Below are 17,722 nucleotides of genomic sequence, written 5' to 3'. Positions count from 1 at the left end.
AGCCACAGACTTCGTACTCATTGACCTATATGAATGACAAAGATTTGATCCGGCTTTGAATAGGATTCGGCTACTGCCGGCGTCAAAGAGCTGGAGTCTGGGTCAGCGCATTGATGCTTGAGCTTATACTACCAATACATACTTCGATCGCACTCATAGCTTGGCTATCAAATTGGCCATACCAGCCAAACCCTAATCCTTTGAACTTGAAACAAAGAAACTTGATATCGCAGATCAAAAAAAAAAAAAACACGAGACTGCTAGCGCCCAAGGACCCATCGTGTAATATTACGTGTCCCTCATACCTGTCATATTGAAAAAGCCGCCGACACTAACAAAAAAGGGTTTTCTCTCCCTCTCTCAACATAAATGTACAATTCGTATTAGCAGCCACACAACAAAAATGACTATACCACAGCCCCCGGAAGAAACCCCAATCACTATCATCGGGGCCGGCCCCGTCGGCATGTTCCTCGCCTACCAACTCTCTCGCCTAAATGTCCCGTGCCTCCTCGCAGAACAAAGCTTGGAGACCACCAAATGGCCGAAAATGGACCTGACAAACCCCCGGGTTATGGAGATGTTGCGGGTTCTTGGTCTTGCGGATGAGTACCGGGGTATTGAGGGGAGTGTTGGGGAAGATATGTATTTTGACTCGTTTTTTGTTACGAGGGCGATGGGGGATGGGAAGTTATTAGGTTCTTGGGTTGGTTTTCTGCTTTAATGGGTTCAAAACAGGAAAGAAGCTGATGTGTTGTAGAAACGACCAGCAGTCAAGGAACAGCGGAGATATATCCAGCAAACGAATGACGGCAGTCAGCCTGCAGAACCAGGTCATAGATGCATGCAGATTATTGTCGAAGCCTGGATGAAGGAGCTTATCCTGACCAAAACTCAAGTACAGAGTAGATTTGGTTGGAAGTATCTGTCCCATGTTGAAGATGGAAATGGTGTCGTTACGACTTTCGTCGATACAGATGGACAGACGCACACTGTTCGCAGTAAATACCTCATCGGTTGTGATGGAGGCAGTAGCAGAGTGAGAAAGACAGCTGGGATTAAGATGATCGGCGGGCAGATGTAAGGCAACCTGATATATCACATTGAGTGAGAAAAAGCACTAACTTGTTGACAGGCCAGCTCGCTTCTACCTTGTCCACTTTCGCTCCCAGGAACTCGCAGAAAAGCTCACCTTCGGCCGTTCCTGGCACACCTTTCCCATCCATTCCGGCTTCATTATTGACCAAGATGGCAAGGATACCTTTACTGCGCATTACCCAGTGAACAAGCTGCCTTCGGGTACCAAAATCGACCCCCGTGAAGTAGTCTACCGCACTCTGGACGGTGAGGTCAAAATCGATGAGGTGCTTGTGCACAGCGAGTGGACACCAAACTTCAGTATAGCGGAGAAGTATCACACAGACAGTCTGAAGGTCCTCCTTGCCGGCGATGCAGCGCACAGATCACCACCGCCTGGCGGGTACGGGATGAACACCGGTGTTCTGGACGCTTTTGATCTTAGCTGGAGGCTTGCAGCACTCTATAAGGGATATGGGGGTGAGCTTCTTCTGCGAGCGTATAACCTCGAGCGGAGGCCGATGATGACTCGTGCTTTGGAACGCTCCCTGCGCCATTTACTCGAGCATGTTCGACTCGGAGAGATGTATTCAAAGAGTGCAGACGTACTCGAGACCGATACACCAGCGGGCGAGGAAGCTCGTGCCCAGATAAAGCAGTTTATTGATGACTCCGGGCCTGATACGATAGACCTGGGGATCGAGCTTGACCTGCGGTACTACGAGCATTCTCCCCTGGTATACCATGACGGCTCAGACGAGCATGAATGGGATGTGCAACGGTATATCCCCAGTACCAGGCCCGGATGTCGGGCACCGCATGTTTTCCTGAAAGATGGGGAGACTAGTACTTATGATCTCTTCGGGAAAGGTCCGGAGTGGACGCTCATCCATTTCATCAACGGTGACAACCCTAACCAAGAAGAACGTGCAAGCGGGGCTTTTACGACTGTCTCCATGGACATGAACTTCCCTTTGAAACGGGTCTTTCTCCGTAATGAGGAGCATGTCTATCGCATCTATGAAGGAAGGGATATGGTGCTTGTTCGTCCGGACACGCACGTTGCCTGGCGGAGACAGAACCAGACGACCCCGGACTATGACCAGGTTGAGGAGATTCTACGCGTGGTGTCGGGACAGATGGAGTCTCCGGGATTTGTGCCTGGGCCTGGGAATGTTGATGAAAACTTCAGGGGGCTTGTTGCTGGGTTCACGGATATGCATAGCGGGAACAGTGCAACGAATACTACGATTGTTGGGGAGTGAGCAGTACTGAGTAGAATAGAATAATACAGGCAATCGAGTTCTCTTCAACTTTTTTTTGACCTCTCTGCTAAACGCACTTTTGATCTTCATAAACTCTATCCATCATCATCCGTCCCTTTTTGTAAACCACCTCATAATCAGACCGTCCCCCCTTGACCGTCTAGATATCATCCCATATCAACCCACCCGATACTAACCAGGGTACACATTCCTCATTAGAAAGTAAGAGAAAAGAACCAGAACAAAACAGACATCGCTCCATCCACCAAGATCCATCCAGGTCGACTCATACCCATGTGTAAAGAGCCTCCGTGTTTCCTTTCCATGCAAACCCTCATTCCGCCGATTGCCGACGACACATCCCCTGTCTCTGATAGTATGTCTATGACGATAAAAGAAAACATTCATGCAGTCGTGAGTATGCCATCCGCGTCGCACATCAAAGCAAAAAACAAGCAAAACCCCAACTGCCGGATGGCAAAACCAAAAGGCTATGCGAAGGAAAAATGGGGTATATACCAGACCGAAGTTCCTCCGCGTACAACTCAGTAAATATCAACAGCATGAACGAAAAAATAGAAACAAGCAACAAGAACACGAGGAGAAATAAAAAGGACAAAAAGGGAAGAGCAACGAAGTATTATCACGAACGAAAAGGGGAAAAGATGCAGGTAACTAGAGCAAAATAAAAGGTATAAGATGCCAATAAATCAATCGAAAGCAATTGAAAGAGAACAATAGATTTGGTAATCGGGTGCAAAGGAGACCCTCAAATCTCCGTAGAAACAGAGCCCGGGGGAGCTAGAAGCCGTGTCCGCCCAGCAGGCCATTAAGTTCCCCATCGGCACTCTGCCTCCATTATGCACCGATGGCATGTATCAAAGGTTCGTAATCACGTAGACTGGTTATTCGCCATGGCGAATATCACCCCATATGTACAACCAGCATGGGCCAAGTAGCATTAACGCCACGAGAGCCAGCCGGTATGCGACATCAAGTTTATGCAATTGTTTTAAGAAACAGTTCAAAAGGAAAATAACAAAGTAACCTGGTCTATCATGAGATCAAGATCACTGAGTTTGATAATAGAGGGCCCACCATACATATGGGCCGGATAGATTTAAAGCGACGCCGACAAGGTTCGTTTCTCGGTTCTTTTGTCGTTTCGTGTTGACATTAGAGGCCATCTGCACTTCGAAAACCGCTAGGCTCATGCGATTTGCTCATAGAACAGCAGGTAGGCGACCTTATTGTCCCGCAATTCAGTCCTCGGGGTCCAAGCCGATGGAGCTGGGCTAGCGGATGTGGACTTCTTGCTAGAATAACCGCTTCCACTTGTCCCGTTGACTTGACTCCAGCCTCTTTCGTCGATATGTTCAGCATCAATCTGGTCAATGTGGTCGTAAATGTTGGCGTTCGGATCCTTGTCACGCTTGTGCTGCTCTAGTACAGCAGCAAGTGCCTTCGGGTCTTCCTCCGAGCCAGCTTCGGCGACATCCTCGCTTCTGACATGGCGGATAACAGTGTCATCAAGGCGAATCCACTGCCGACCATCCTGACGTCGGGCATCAACCGTGTAGTGACCGCCACTGGCATTCTTTCCATGGTGGTAGATAACACCAGTAAGTCGATATTTGGGAAGACCACCGTGGGCCATCAGAACATTACGTCTGTGGGGCGGGAAAACTTCGCGAGGGATCTCAAGGTCGAGCGGGTACCCGATCTTCTTCCAGATCTTCTGCGTGCCCTGGGTCACGCTGTCGTACTGGAAGCGCTTCAGATGAAGAATGAGGACAGGTGGTAGACTCTCAATGAATATCTGTTTGGTCGCTGTAACATTAGGACCGCGCGACGAGTTAAAATCACCCTGGATGTTTTCCGACTTGGTCAAACCCTTGAGGGCATCAACGATGTTCTGGACATCAGCAGACCCAATGTCGAGCTGGAGTGACTGGTAAGGTTCCAAAGTCACAGAAGTCTTATTCCCGGGAACTTTGAACTCTGATCTAATCTTTCCACCGAAAATCCGAGTGATTGGTGTGTCCTGGCCGATATCTCCGGTAGACCGTGTGACCGCAGGTTTCTGCTTGTGGCCAACTTCCAGCCATCCATCAGCCTGACCGCCTGCAGAGGCTTCATCATCATGAGATTCCGCTTTGGCTGTCGAGGTATGCTGCCCGGCACGAGCACACTCTTCATGCATCTCCTCCAGAAGGAAGCCCAAAAACTCTTGCGCATCTTGCTGATGACCTCGCCGCATGTCTCGGAAGCGTGGCAATTGCCTAATCACTTCATAAACAAACTCTGGAATGAATGCATCACCATACTCTTCCAGTTCATTTGGCTTCAGACGTAGCCTTAGTTGTTCTTCCGATTGAGCAGAATCAATGATACGGAATTCTTTCAAGAACATGATCATAGCATCAACCATCGGGAAATCACTTTGGATGCTGTGAGTTGCCTGACGACCGCAGTGGTCTAGGAAGCGGTAGAACGGCACGCATGAAGCAAGGGTCTGGAGAACAGAGTTCATGTAGCACATATTTCCAGCGTTCACAAGTCCTCTGGGCTCCAGGAACGCAACCTTGTCACCGTATTGCGCAACATCTTCACCCAAAGTCGTCAAAACATCAGCAAGAGACTTCCTCTTGTGCGCCATCAAACCGTTGGCTTCCGTGGAAGTGCTGAGTGGAGCGCCTGCGGCCTTTGCCGCTGACTTCTCCCGAACTAGGTCCGCCCATGACTTCGGTGCTGCGCGAGGAGGCGATGATGGTTTTGTAGGCTCCTCCGATGTGGTCGCGTCAGTTTGGGCTTGAGCGGGCTCGGCAGGTGCATTCTCAACGGTGGCGTTAGACTTTGGTGGTTCGGATACACGAGTAAAATCATCCTTTGCCGGTTGACGGGGAGTGCCTGCGGCAGGTGGAACGACGGGAACCACAGGAATCACAGGAACAGCTGGCTTCGATAATTTCGACTGGTGTTGAGGGCGAGCGGACTGTCCCTGAGGGGCGGAAGAAGGCGTCGTTGGCTGGGTTGAGTTGGCATCCGACGGACCAGCAGACATCGGGGTCTGCGGCTCAGAGAGTTCTTGAGCGGTCGTCTCTACACGCTTAGGCGTGTCCCGCTTCTCTACTACCTGGCTTGGTTTGGCAGGAAGCTCAACCGCAGCAGACTGCAACGTGCGAGCTCTTGTCCGGCGTTTGCGCGGGGCTCGGGGCGGAAACGGCTTTTCGGGCACAGAAAGCCAGGGAACCTGAATTTGTTGTCAGAAAACCCGCATGCCGAAAAGGAGTCTGGAGCACTTACCGGCGCGCGAAACGGGCCTGAAAGAGGAGGAAAGTATGGAATACCTTTGATTCCTCCTTGAGCGGTGGGTGGCGAGGACGCTGGCGGAGCCGGAGAGGGGTTGACAGGTGCACTAATGACAGGAGGGGGCTCCTGCATTTCCATCGGAGGAGGCACAGGAGACATGGCGGGTTGCAGAGGAGTTGAAGTTCTCGGTTGTAGGTGAAGCGATGGGGGCGGAATATGGGCCGGCGCCATAATAGGCTGGGTCGGAGGATACGAAGACACGATCATAGGAGTGGCGGCGTACGGAGGTTGATATGGTCGGGGAGGCATTTGCATTTGAGGATAAGCCGGGTACCACTGAGGATATTGATGAGGTGAATACGGGGGCGGCGGGTGGCCATTCATATGGAGGTGGTAACCCATATAAGCTGGCGGAGACCGCATGTTGGGAGGGCCAGTAGCGTAAGGAAGGTCTTGCTGCCGCCGAGGAGGCATGGGCGGCTGCCCATGGGGCATTGCGGGCAGATGATGGTTCATGTTCATCGTCTTCCAGGCACGTCAGGAAAGTCGCCTTGGATATTTCAGCCACGCGTTGCCTCTATGGGAGCCATGCGAACCACTTTAAGCGTCGAGGATCAGGGACGAGGAGCGGTGTCCGTCTACGCAGCCATTCTAACCCCGGAGGTCAGAGAAACGCGAGCTGCTGACGGTAAAGTGAATCTGCGAGCTGAAAGAAAATAGTTAGACTTCATTCCATTCTCTTGAACAGCTTGTATTGCGCGAAACATCGGGGCGGAGGGTGGTCTTATGCAGTTACCAACCTGGTCACAAGAATAGCTAATGATAACACAGTTCCTTTTTCTTCTTCGTTTCCGACGAAAAGAACTGAGAAATGAGACAATCTAATCCTTCTGATTCCCAACCAACACAAACACCCGGACGAGGAGGCAAGACGGCGACAGAGAGAGAGGCAGGCGAGCACAAAGCAGTGAATCAATGGACGGGAGGAGATGATGTTTTTTGGGCGTGTACATGCCTGAGGCTCCAAGGGAGCCAAGACCATGACATAGCTGTATCGAGTTACCATACCGTACAGTAAGGTTACCGTCTCGTCTCGCCCCTCGTCGCCGCCTCTTTTCGCCGGCAGACACAGTCCAGTACAGGATTCTCGTCCTCGCTCTTGTTATCGCCCTTCGGGGTTCAAAGGGAACGAAAATACATTGCCATTGTTCTTACTGTGCCTCTGGATGAGGTTTTATTACTGTCTGTTATTTTATTAAGCTGGTGGGACCTGGGGTTGTCTAAGCAAAGCGGGTGGCCCTGATTCCGAGTCATCCTCACTGCCCTCCTTTTGCCTCTCAATAACACTAGAGGAAGCCAGCAATTGTCTATCAATCCCGGACGCCTACGGAAATGTCGTCGAATTCCGGTCAAGCTTCATCTTCCAAGCCGCTGAATATCCCGAATCAGTCGACCTCTGCGACATACCACCCCCCGTCTTCGGTTGACGCCGGATATCAGCGACGGCAAGGAGGTTCTGGCAGCTTTGGAGCAGGATTGTCGTCGAGAAATTCAAACACCCCAAGGAACAATCAATCCCGGAAGAATCAGCATAGACGCCAACGTCCTCGGTTGTTGGATGACGATGAGTATAGTGAGGCTGTAGGTGTCGCCGCATACGCTAAGCATTGTTGGGGAAAGCCGAGTCTAACTAGCTATGAATGCATAGGCCGCCATGAAGTCGACAACGAGTCGTAAGGGGCAAACCTCCATTACCCATTTGATGAACTTTTCCCTTCCTCCTCGCCCTCAGTATCAACCCCCCCCACGCACTCGTCGCCAATATCGGACCTGGGGCCTGGGCTCCGGATATCATGCGGTAGACAAAGCGCACTATGTTCATGCAAATTATCGATTCATTGTGGCCCCGAATCGAAGCTACAATGCGCAAGCGGCCAATGCAGACGTTCACTTGGACTGGGATTCGGTTCTTCAGGTTCTAGTATGGTCTCAAACCCAATCCGCTAGCTGTCCGATCTGTTTATCGAACCCGGTAGCACCGCGAATGGCTCGATGCGGTCATATTTTTTGTCTTCCGTGTTTGATTCGTTACATGTATGCGGCTGATGAGGAGAACCCGGTTTCCGAGAAGAAGGCTCGCTGGAAGAAGTGTCCTATCTGTTATGATTCGATTTACGTATCTGAGACTCGTCCAGTCCGATGGTTTAGTGGCCAGGAAGGGGATCTTCCAATTGAAGGTGGCGACGTCGTATTGAGGCTTATGAAAAGAGAAACCGGCAATACTCTAGCACTACCACGCGATGGCGCTGAAGGCCTGGGCCCGGAGGAGGACGTCCCTTGGTTTCATGCCGCGGAGGTTATAGACTATGCTCGAATGATGAAGGGAGGCGAAGACTACATGGCTTCACAGCATGATGCGGAGATTGAGGATCTCCGTAGACAGGAGGCTGAAGATGAACTTTTGTTCGGAGATGAGACGACCTGGACTCAGAAAGCGGTCTCCGCAATCACTGACTCTAAAGAGAAACTTCGAGGCATAGGGAACCCGCCGGACATTTCGCGAGAACCAGCGACAAAGATACCTGCTCGGGAGCCAATTGCGGTTGGACCACCGCCTGACGAAGTTGCCGTGATGTATGCGGCCCAGCATGCTGCGAAGTCTGGTCAAAGCCTTTCAGCAGACTCCGTCGGGTTATCAGATACACAAGCTACAACTAATGGTGTAGAGAATTTGATAGGAGCGATGGATAATGTTAATCTGGAATCAGCGTCGGCCAAATCGAAACAGAAGATGCCGGAAAAGCAGGCAACACAATCCTCATCCGACCATCCGTTTTACTTCTATCAGGCACTGCCTCATTTCTACCTGTCCCCCCTTGATATCCGCATTCTCAAAGCTGCCTTCGGTGACTATTCGTTGTTCCCTGCAACTATTTTACCTCGAGTGGAGCATATTTCGACCGGGCATGTCGTTGATGACGATTTGCGGAAACGAGTTAAATACCTTGGCCATCTTCCACACGGGTGTGAAGTGAACTTCCTGGAATGTGACTGGAGGGACGTGGTAGTGCCTGAGGTCCTGAAACCTTTTCGCTCAGAGACGGAAAGGAGGCGAAAACGAAACAAAGACAAAGAGGCCCGGGAAGAAAAGGACCGGATCCGTGCTGAGAGGGAGGAGGATGAAAAGCGCTGGTCCGCTGTTCGCCGTAAGAGGCCGAGTTTTGGCACTATCAGTGATCGCCCTTTCTCAGATCGTGATTTCCAACCTTTGGCCAGCAGTGCCGATGATCCTCCGCTGTTTGACATGGGCACATCTTCTGCCTCCCCTCCTCAAGCATCATCTGGGTTTGGAGCGTTGGCGTCGCCCGCCACGAGTCCTCCGGGTGCTCGCACGGTCTGGGGAACAACAGCTATTCCATCATCGGAGCCACAGGACTCACAGGCTAGAGCTTCTCAAGATGGATGGTTTCATGGCTGGGAAGACGAACTGCTAGCTCAACAGGAGAGTGAATTGATTGCTCAGACCGCAGCTGCAGCGGAGGGCAACAATGCTTCATCGTCTGGTGGCGGCAAGAAAAAGAAAAACAAGAAGATTACGCTTATGTCGACGAACGTTCGGCGAGGAGCATGACGGAGGTCTTTTTCATTATCTTTCTATAGTTGATTCATTCTGGAGAATATTCGGAGCATTTGGTCGGATCTGGTTTTGTTTACGAAGAGGAGCATGGATTTCGGAGTCCGGGTTTTGCAAGCACTGTATCTCATACATATTGTAACTGTCTACATCGACCTCCCTAGGTATTGACTAGAGAGAGCGATTTGAATTCATTATCACTGTCCTCTAGTCCCTTTCGGAGGATTCATCGGCAGTGATGTACGGAGTACATGCATAATCATAGCATACAAGTACATTAGTACAACCAGTTGTCACTGCCCAATGTAAGGCACTAATTGAAGAATCCAATTGTACACTTGTCCTTTATATAAAAAGCAATATCTACTCCGTACTACAAGTGTATTCAACCGTGGCGATTAAGAGGATCGAACCCAAGGTTCGGCAGACGCACGGCCGATCTCCAACTGGCCAACTTATTATTCTGTTGTGGTTCCGCTCCCCCTCGCTTTTCACCGATTATTCTCTTTTCACTCCCGAGACACGGTCTCTTCACGTTCAATACTATTGTTATTATTATCAATTGAGCCGGAGAGCTGAAGATCATGACTATTACACGGTCCCAAACGGGGAAAACTCCCAGGTAAGTGCGCTTTGGCCGGTGCAAAAGTAATGAAGAAAAATAAACAAATCACTTTGCGACGATTGTTTACCCTTTTCGCCTCCCCCTTTTTGAAACCTGTGTATTCACCTGCAAACACTCTGGATACTCTGGCCATTATTCATTGTTCATTGCAACTCACATTTGCTTTCCAATGGCTAGGAAAATCGACCGCCCCGGTTATATCCAGACCCCTGGTGGTCGTCGAGTGACACGCAGCAGTGTAGAAAACAGCGCTGACGATGTCTCCGATTCCACCGCCGAAGCCACTGCAAGATCGAAGTCGTCGACGCAACGACGCACCCGCGGAACACCCAAGGATGAGACCGAATCGCCAGAGCCGGAGGTGAAGGAGGAAGAGCCAAAGACACCGGTCAAGGTCAATGGCCACTCCAACGGCTCTACCGAGAAGAAACACATCGTCGATGGCTGGGCTGAGGGAATGGATCCTAAAGTCGACTACAGTGGACATTTCGAGTTTGGTGGTTCCTGGGGAGTGTTGGCGATGATGTTGGGATTCCCGGTGTTGATGTGGTACATGTGGATTGGCGCCATCTACTACGAGGGCAAGTTCCCTCGTCCGGCTGAGGGACAGAGCATGTCGGATTTCTTCTTGCACATGGTAAACCTGGTGTATGAGGGCGCGTTCCCGACACTCAGGGCTTGGAGGATTTACTGGACTTTCTTCATCTTCGAGGGTGTGTGCTACATACTCATGCCTGGTATCAAGGTTATGGGTCGTCCTCTTCCCCACGCCGGTGGTAAGCAGCTGGAGTACTACTGCTCCGCTCTTTACTCGTGGTACTTCAACATTGCGCTGTCGTTGGTCCTCCACTTCACTGGTATCTTTAAGCTGTACACCGTGATCGACGAGTTCGGGCCTCTTTTGACCGTGGCCATTCTGTCTGGCTTCATTGTGTCGTTCATTGCGTACTTCTCTGCGTTGATCCGTGGAGCGCAGCACCGGATGAGTGGCTATCCCATCTACGATTTCTTCATGGGTGCGGAACTCAACCCGCGCATGTTTGACGTCTTGGACTTCAAGATGTTCTTTGAAGTCCGTCTTCCGTGGTACATTCTGTTCTTCATCTCGATGGGTGCTGCGGCCAGACAGTACGAGAACTACGGCTATGTTTCTGGAGAGGTTGGATTCCTCTTGCTGGCGCATTTCTTGTATGCCAATGCCTGCTCCAAGGGTGAGGAGTGCATTGTGTCGACTTGGTAGGTCTTCTCCATGCTTTGCTACTATGAAAAAGAGTCTAATAGAAGCAGGGACATGTACTACGAGAAATGGGGCTTCATGCTGATCTTCTGGAACCTGGCTGGTGTGCCTCTGAGCTATTGCCACTGCACTATCTACCTTGCCAACCACGACCCCTCGACCTACCACTGGAACCGCTACTTCCTGGCCTTCCTCTACGCCGCGTACCTGTTCGTGTACTGGGTCTGGGACACGACCAACAGCCAGAAGAACCGTTTCCGCCAGATGGAGCGTGGCACCATGGTTTTCCGTAACACCTTCCCCCAGCTGCCGTGGCAGACTGTGCAGAACCCCAAGACCCTTACTGCTGCCGATGGCTCCAAGATCATGGTCGATGGGTGGTATGGCAAGGCTCGCAAGATCCACTACACCTGCGATCTGTACTTTGCCTTGAACTGGGGTCTTATTACCGGCTTTGACAGCCCGTTCCCGTGGTTCTACCCTCTGTTCTTTGCGTGCATGATCAGCCACCGTGCTCTGCGTGATATCCAGCGCTGCCGGAACAAGTACGGTGAGACTTGGGCTGAGTACGAGAGACAGGTTCCCTACCTGTTCATTCCTGTAAGCCCCCATTTTTTTCTTGGATTTATGGCTGTTTAGGTACTGACTTTAATTTAGTACGTCTTCTAAGCACGGACTCAAGCCAACACGCCAACGGCAGCCGTTTCCAGCCGTTGAGCTGTCCAATGCTACATGAATTCACTTTCTTCGATGTTATTATGTCTATTAGCCCTATATAAATGCTGTAATATTTGCATTGATTTCGTTCAATGCCAGCTTCAATTCCCCCTCTGTTAACTTTCTACATTGTCATTGCTATGGGCCGGGGTTCTGCTTTCGGGTCATTACCTGTGTTACTTCCCTTCCCTTTCCTGTATATTATTAAATGCTATTCTTTGGAGGCTCTCGTCTACATACCGGATGAGATATTTACATAGTTGTTAATCATACTGTTGGGTATTGCTCTGGAGTTGTATTAATATCACATGACTGCCCCTCGACCCCACATCTTATCGACATCACTGCGATAAACGACATTGCACCGGATTCAATTCAACCAGCTCTCTTCAGCTAATTGAGGAATTGATATATTTTCGGTCTCACAGACAGTACAATTAACAGCACAACACAATGTTGATACAAGAATCTTACGTCGATGTCCCAACCAAGGCGGATGGAAAGGGGACCATGCGTATGTGCTAGCTTTGCTTGTCAATTCAACAATTTACGACAGAGGCAGAAGCTGATGCTACTATATGCAGGTATCTATGTCTTCCACCCAACTATCCCAGGATACCCCAAGGCACGCTTCCCAGGTGTAGTGGTGTTCAGTGAGATTTACCAGGGTACGTCTACATCCCAACACTCCATCTACAAGCCTCAATACTCAGGAGCTACAACGCAGTGACCGGCCCCGTCGCCCGTTTCGCCCGCCAAATCGCCGGACAAGGCTACATCTGCGCAGCCCCCTCGAGCTACCACGAATTCACCGGACCCGAACCCCTCCAATACAACGCCGAAGACACCGACTCCGGCAACAAATGGAAAATCACCAAGAAACTCGCCGCCTACGATGAGGACGCATCCCTTTCGGTTGATTACTTACTGTCGTTGCCGACGTGTAATGGCCACGTAGGCGCGACGGGGATGTGCCTGGGGGGTCATTTGGCTTATCGGTGTGCGTTGGATAAGAGGGTGAAGGCGTCGGTTTGCTATTTTGCGACGGATGTTCATAGCCATACGTTGGCGGAGGGAAAGAAGGATGATAGTTTGGAGAGGGCGGGGGATATCGAGGGGGAGTTGCTTATGGTAGGCATCTTTTCCGTCCTGTCAGTTTTTCATTGGCCAAGTGCTGACAAGCATAGATCTTCGGCAAAAACGACACGCATGTTCCTCCCGAAGGACGCGATCTCATTCGGAAGACCTTGCATGAGAAAGGAGTGTTATTCGGCTTCTATGAGGTGGCATGGGCGCAGCGTATGTCATTTCTCTTTTTGCGTCACACAGTATGCAAGTGAGACGACATGCTGACATATTAACTTACGCTAAACTAGATGCATTTATCCGGGACGAACTCAGCAAAGGACGATACGACCCGGCAATCTCCAAGGTGTGCTTTGAGATGCTGCTGGAGTTGTTTGGACGGACATTGAAGATTGAATTGGGAGAGCATGATGGGAAGAATATGGAGGTTGAGGATGTTTGTTAGACGGGATATATCTTCCGGCAGGAAAAAATATGTCTAGAACTGCAGGATTAAATCATGATCACCATGGAGAATTAAGCCAAGGCCATTCTGCATGCTGTGACGATCCTCTCGTACGTATTTTCTGAGGAAGTTCTCAAATTCGAGTCATGCTCTTAGTAGATAATTTAACTCTATCTCCTTTTCCTAGTCGTACCCTCCTGTAAACATTCTGTACAGAATAATCTTCACGGAATGAACTTTCTTTTAACTCGGAGCAATCGAAATCGAAGATTGAGACGGCGCAAGGGCCGGAGACTATCGAATAGCTATGAGATCAGAGTGGATAATGTAGGTACCCCCCGAGTCCATGTACGATGCAAAAGTACATCTGCACTATGCTTTCCACTATGGTATAAGTACTCTGCATCTATCGTTTACTTGTACTCTAATATTAATTCTACTGTTTTCTACAACATTAGTCCGTACTGGAAATGTACACAGGTAAGTATGTCGCCACCGTGCCCAACGTATCGGACGGTATCTTTAAATAGCTACCACGGAACACGGTAACCATGGAACGTCCAGGAACAGACCAGGTCTTTGGACTTCGGGCTAAGATAGCAGCAAGGAAAGAGAATAATCTGAATCAACCGTTTTTCTCCTGCCCAGCGACTAGTAATTTACCGTAATGCATTACTTACCATACGGCCATCCCCCTCTGTCTTAGTTTAGTTTCTTTTTCGCTTTTCTTCACTCTCTCTTTTCTCTCTCTTCTCTCGTTTTCCCCTCGAGATTAAGGATTTCCAAATCCAGTTATTTGTTGTATTACCAATATCCCTCGTTTATTGAAAATTTTAACTCAAATTACATACGGTACCGGATCCTATTCGGAAATCTGCTGCCTTCTCGTCCTCTTCCAGCACATTTCCTACTCTACCAACACTAACTACCACCAACCACCACACTATTACTATCTCGACCACTTCTACCCGCACGCGCTCGTCCTACACGGCCCCTGCTGCCTCTATCACTGCCACTGCACTGCACTGCACGACTTTCTGCATCACAGCCTCGACTCTACTTTCGCCTCAGATCCGCGACCGAGCGATCGTCCCGGTCCTCAGCGCGGGTCCGAGTATCAACAAAGGCCCTTGACGATATCGATCGTTTAATTTTCTATTACTATCACCATGGGGTCGACGCAATTCGGTAACTTTCATGTGAGTCGGACATTTATCGAAGCCTTTGGGAGGAATGGAATGTTGGATGCCGGACACGGAGACTGACTGGATCGGTGCGATAGGACTTTTGTCGGGATTCGACACTACCCGTCTGCAATGTACGCTCCTATGCCCTCGCAAAAAGAATAACTACAAAGGAACCATGTCCTAACTTGCGCAGCTTTTCACGAATGATACCAGTCGACCCATAAACGAAGTTTTTGGCGGATGTGCCCTCACGGGTATCCCCCTGAGCGGTGGCCGACATCTCGCCAACCTCGGATCGATCCTTCTCGCTTTCATCTCGATTCTTGTTTCGCTTTTCTTGGTATGGCGGTCGGAGCGCAAAAAGGCGGCTGTGGGGAGGAGGGAGATGCAATTGTTCCTAGTTGCGTTTATTGTTGTTGAGATTTGTGAAATCTTTACCGTTGGTGGTTTTCCGCTTGATGATGCCGTTCGCAAGGTTGGTATTTGGTTTATATTTGCATGTTGAAATATCGCTGACGCCGACTAGGGATTCACGGCTGTACACATCGCTTCCATTACTACCGCATGCTGGATTCTCATGTTGAACGCCGCAGTTGGGTATCAGGTTCTTGATGATGGCACGCCTGTTTCCATCTTCCTGATGATCGCATCTTCCCTGATCTTCTTTATCGGAACCGGATACATTGCCTTGGACACGGGATTCAAGTGGACCGGCCAGTGGAACCACAGTTGGGAATCTCTCAATCGGAATATCGCCCTTTACGTCCTGTACCAGCTCTGGCCGCTCATATGTGTCGTTGTTTTCTATGTATTGGAGTCGATCCTGGTCATTCGGGTTTTGGGCGAGATCCGACCAATGGGTATGTTATCTTGCTCGAATTTGTCAGTGATTTTCTAACGGTTACAGTCTACCTGACCTCCGCTGGTCTGCTGTTTGCAATCGGCCAGATTTTCAACTACGTGATCAGTGTGCATCTCTGCAGTGCGACAGACGGAAGGATTAATGGCGCCCTGTTCGAAACCTTTTTCACCCTCTTGTCGGTAGTCATGATTTGGACCTTCTGGAGCAGCATCACAGAGGATGACTGGCCATTGCCTGTGACTCCGGGTACCGGCTACAACTGATCACCTCTTTGTGAGCAAAACGACAGAAAACGACAAAAGAAAAAGAAAACCGGCTTGGCTCGAGCATAATATTTCCGTTCTTACGATCCTTCACGCGACGTCTCTTTCGAGACGCCCTTTATCTGTCTTACTTAATGCGCCATGGAGTCCATGATGGATCCGACCTCCTCTACCTCTATTTGTTTGATATTTGATACCACATTGTTTGACCTTTCATTGTCGACACTTATTTGCCCTATTGATACTCCCCAGGGTGGTTTATATGTTTGGCATGATATGCGTCGTTATATTTTCCTTGTCTCTGATCTACTTTTGATCATGTTGCATACTGTGCTGTTTACTTTTCTCAGATACCTATTTGTCTTATAGTTTTATTCTGATATCAGATAATCGATTGTTGATGTATTGTACTTTATCGCTGTTATTGATTTAATGTGGTGGATGGTTGTCAGATACATAGTAATACTATTGTAAAATTTCTATACATAATTCGTCTTTGCAAGTATTATATACAATCCTTCAACAAATATTGCCCATAAAGGCTTAACCCAATTAAATAGCATAGTTGTTATGGAAGCTCAACAGGCCGTTCCCTACCACCCAACTCCTAAACCTGCACAGCATCCTTGCCACTACCATCAATCTCATGGTGCTGCTTCTCAAGTCCATAATACTCAGTATGCGCCGCAGGACCTGGATCTGTCGGCAGCGACTTGCGTCTCTGACACCGAGCAACAATCCACGAAACGAAATTGGCGATGATAAGAAGACTACCGGCACCTACACCAATGCCGATACCAGTCTTCGCCCCGTTGCTTAGGCCACCTGATGCTGGTGCGGTGGTTTTGGAGTCTGAGTTGATGCAGGTGTTGAAGTTGCTGAGGGTGTCGGTATGCTGATTGAGCCTGTGACGATACTACTCGTCGTTGGTTTCCTTGCGGGTGATGTTGAAGAGCTGGCTGGTTGATAATGTCCGGGTCCCTTTCTGAAGAAGTTTAGGTAGAATGTGCCCGAGAAGGTGAGGTTTTTGTTCGTTTGGACGGGTCAGGTAAATGATGTTACGCTTCCTGAGACGTCCTCTTCATACATATTAGCATATACCATAGGAAAGGAAGGGAGAGAGAAGGAGGCATACGAGTAATATGCTCAAACGGCTGCATTCCCTCCGTCCCGTTTAGCTGCCATAGTGTCACCGAGGTTGTGTTTTCGGGTTGCTCGTCCCATGATATGTGCAAGAGGGATCCCTCGGCGTAGACGGGGTTTGGGGAGTAATCAGTGTTGGATAGTGGTTCGGTGATGGAGGGTGGGTTTATGAATTTGAGGGCGTGGACGAGGTTAGGTAAGAATAAGGATAGGTTTAGGAGGAGTAACCATGATGATAACGGGTGCATTTTGACAGTTCTTGTGTTACATTCCTAAAAGAAGGGAAGGGAAACGGAATAAGAGGACAAGGCTGAATCCTGGTTAATAAAGTCTACTCCTATTAATTTTACTACTACGAGGACGCTATGATTGGGACTAAAGAGCAGGCGACTACAGAAATGCTGCGATAGGGTATGTAGCGCCGTTGATGTAGGCCAAGATTTAGGGCAGCGGTGATCAGTCTACACGAACCTAGGGATTGACTGCGGCAACTGAATAGACAAAGAATGAGCGTTAGTGTGCATTGACTACCCGTACGTAATAAATTGATTCAATTCTTGTTAATAGGCTATTCGTAATACGGTTACTGTACTCGTTGACTGTTGTGACAGTTGAGACCCTGCATGGATCCCCCCCCCCCAACGCACCCTCTGGCTTAATACCTCACTGCGGACGAGTTCAAAACGAACTATTACTCTAAAGCCCTATTGATTATTAGCAGTGCTTATGAGACAGTAATCCGCAAGAGACGCAAACTGGATATAAAGCAACATCGGATTATCATTCACTGTTCTCTGCCAGCTGCCAGCTGCCACGGTATGGTTTATGGTTTGTGGGCGCAAGATCTTGATGGCTTGTCAGGAGGGCAA

At 49.5% G+C, this 17,722-nt stretch overlaps 6 protein-coding genes across 6 annotated transcripts; 4 read left to right on the top strand and 2 right to left on the bottom strand.

The window, feature by feature from the left end:
• Positions 1–241: 241 nt before the first annotated feature.
• Positions 242–2,371, top strand: ASPGLDRAFT_41399 (uncharacterized protein). The gene is made up of 3 exons (XM_022545401.1): positions 242–706; positions 761–1,080; positions 1,136–2,371. The coding sequence occupies exons 1-3, from the start codon at positions 404–406 to the stop codon at positions 2,340–2,342; spliced, it is 1,830 nt and encodes a 609-aa protein (XP_022406083.1). The 5' UTR covers positions 242–403; the 3' UTR covers positions 2,343–2,371.
• Positions 2,372–3,552: 1,181 nt separating this feature from the next.
• ASPGLDRAFT_31116 (mRNA-binding ubiquitin-specific protease UBP3) lies at positions 3,553–6,149 on the bottom strand (the record flags this gene model as incomplete). Its single annotated transcript, XM_022544014.1, has 2 exons — positions 3,553–5,595; positions 5,649–6,149. The coding sequence occupies 2 exons, from the start codon at positions 6,147–6,149 to the stop codon at positions 3,553–3,555; spliced, it is 2,544 nt and encodes an 847-aa protein (XP_022406082.1).
• Positions 6,150–7,046: 897 nt separating this feature from the next.
• ASPGLDRAFT_115202 (RING-type E3 ubiquitin transferase MAG2) lies at positions 7,047–9,285 on the top strand (the record flags this gene model as incomplete). The annotated part of the gene is made up of 2 exons (XM_022539669.1): positions 7,047–7,295; positions 7,363–9,285. The coding sequence occupies 2 exons, from the start codon at positions 7,047–7,049 to the stop codon at positions 9,283–9,285; spliced, it is 2,172 nt and encodes a 723-aa protein (XP_022406081.1).
• Positions 9,286–9,872: 587 nt separating this feature from the next.
• erg4 (c-24(28) sterol reductase) lies at positions 9,873–13,398 on the top strand (the record flags this gene model as incomplete). Its single annotated transcript, XM_022548597.1, has 7 exons — positions 9,873–9,910; positions 10,091–11,149; positions 11,201–11,750; positions 12,433–12,535; positions 12,595–12,998; positions 13,055–13,166; positions 13,244–13,398. 7 exons carry the CDS (start codon positions 9,873–9,875, stop codon positions 13,396–13,398), a joined length of 2,421 nt encoding a protein of 806 aa, XP_022406080.1.
• A 1,169-nt stretch (positions 13,399–14,567) lies between these two features.
• ASPGLDRAFT_115162 (chitin synthase export chaperone) lies at positions 14,568–15,710 on the top strand (the record flags this gene model as incomplete). The annotated part of the gene is made up of 5 exons (XM_022539663.1): positions 14,568–14,597; positions 14,681–14,716; positions 14,779–15,060; positions 15,112–15,445; positions 15,493–15,710. The coding sequence occupies 5 exons, from the start codon at positions 14,568–14,570 to the stop codon at positions 15,708–15,710; spliced, it is 900 nt and encodes a 299-aa protein (XP_022406079.1).
• Positions 15,711–16,317: 607 nt separating this feature from the next.
• Positions 16,318–17,101, bottom strand: ASPGLDRAFT_31111 (uncharacterized protein; the record flags this gene model as incomplete). The annotated part of the gene is made up of 3 exons (XM_022544012.1): positions 16,318–16,626; positions 16,773–16,789; positions 16,846–17,101. The coding sequence occupies 3 exons, from the start codon at positions 17,099–17,101 to the stop codon at positions 16,318–16,320; spliced, it is 582 nt and encodes a 193-aa protein (XP_022406078.1).
• Between the last annotated feature and the right edge of the window lie 621 nt (positions 17,102–17,722).

This window comes from Aspergillus glaucus, assembly GCF_001890805.1.
Source record: "Aspergillus glaucus CBS 516.65 unplaced genomic scaffold ASPGLscaffold_1, whole genome shotgun sequence".
In the NCBI taxonomy this organism is placed as follows: domain Eukaryota; kingdom Fungi; phylum Ascomycota; class Eurotiomycetes; order Eurotiales; family Aspergillaceae; genus Aspergillus; species Aspergillus glaucus.
This window is presented reverse-complemented; position numbering and strand designations above follow the sequence as displayed.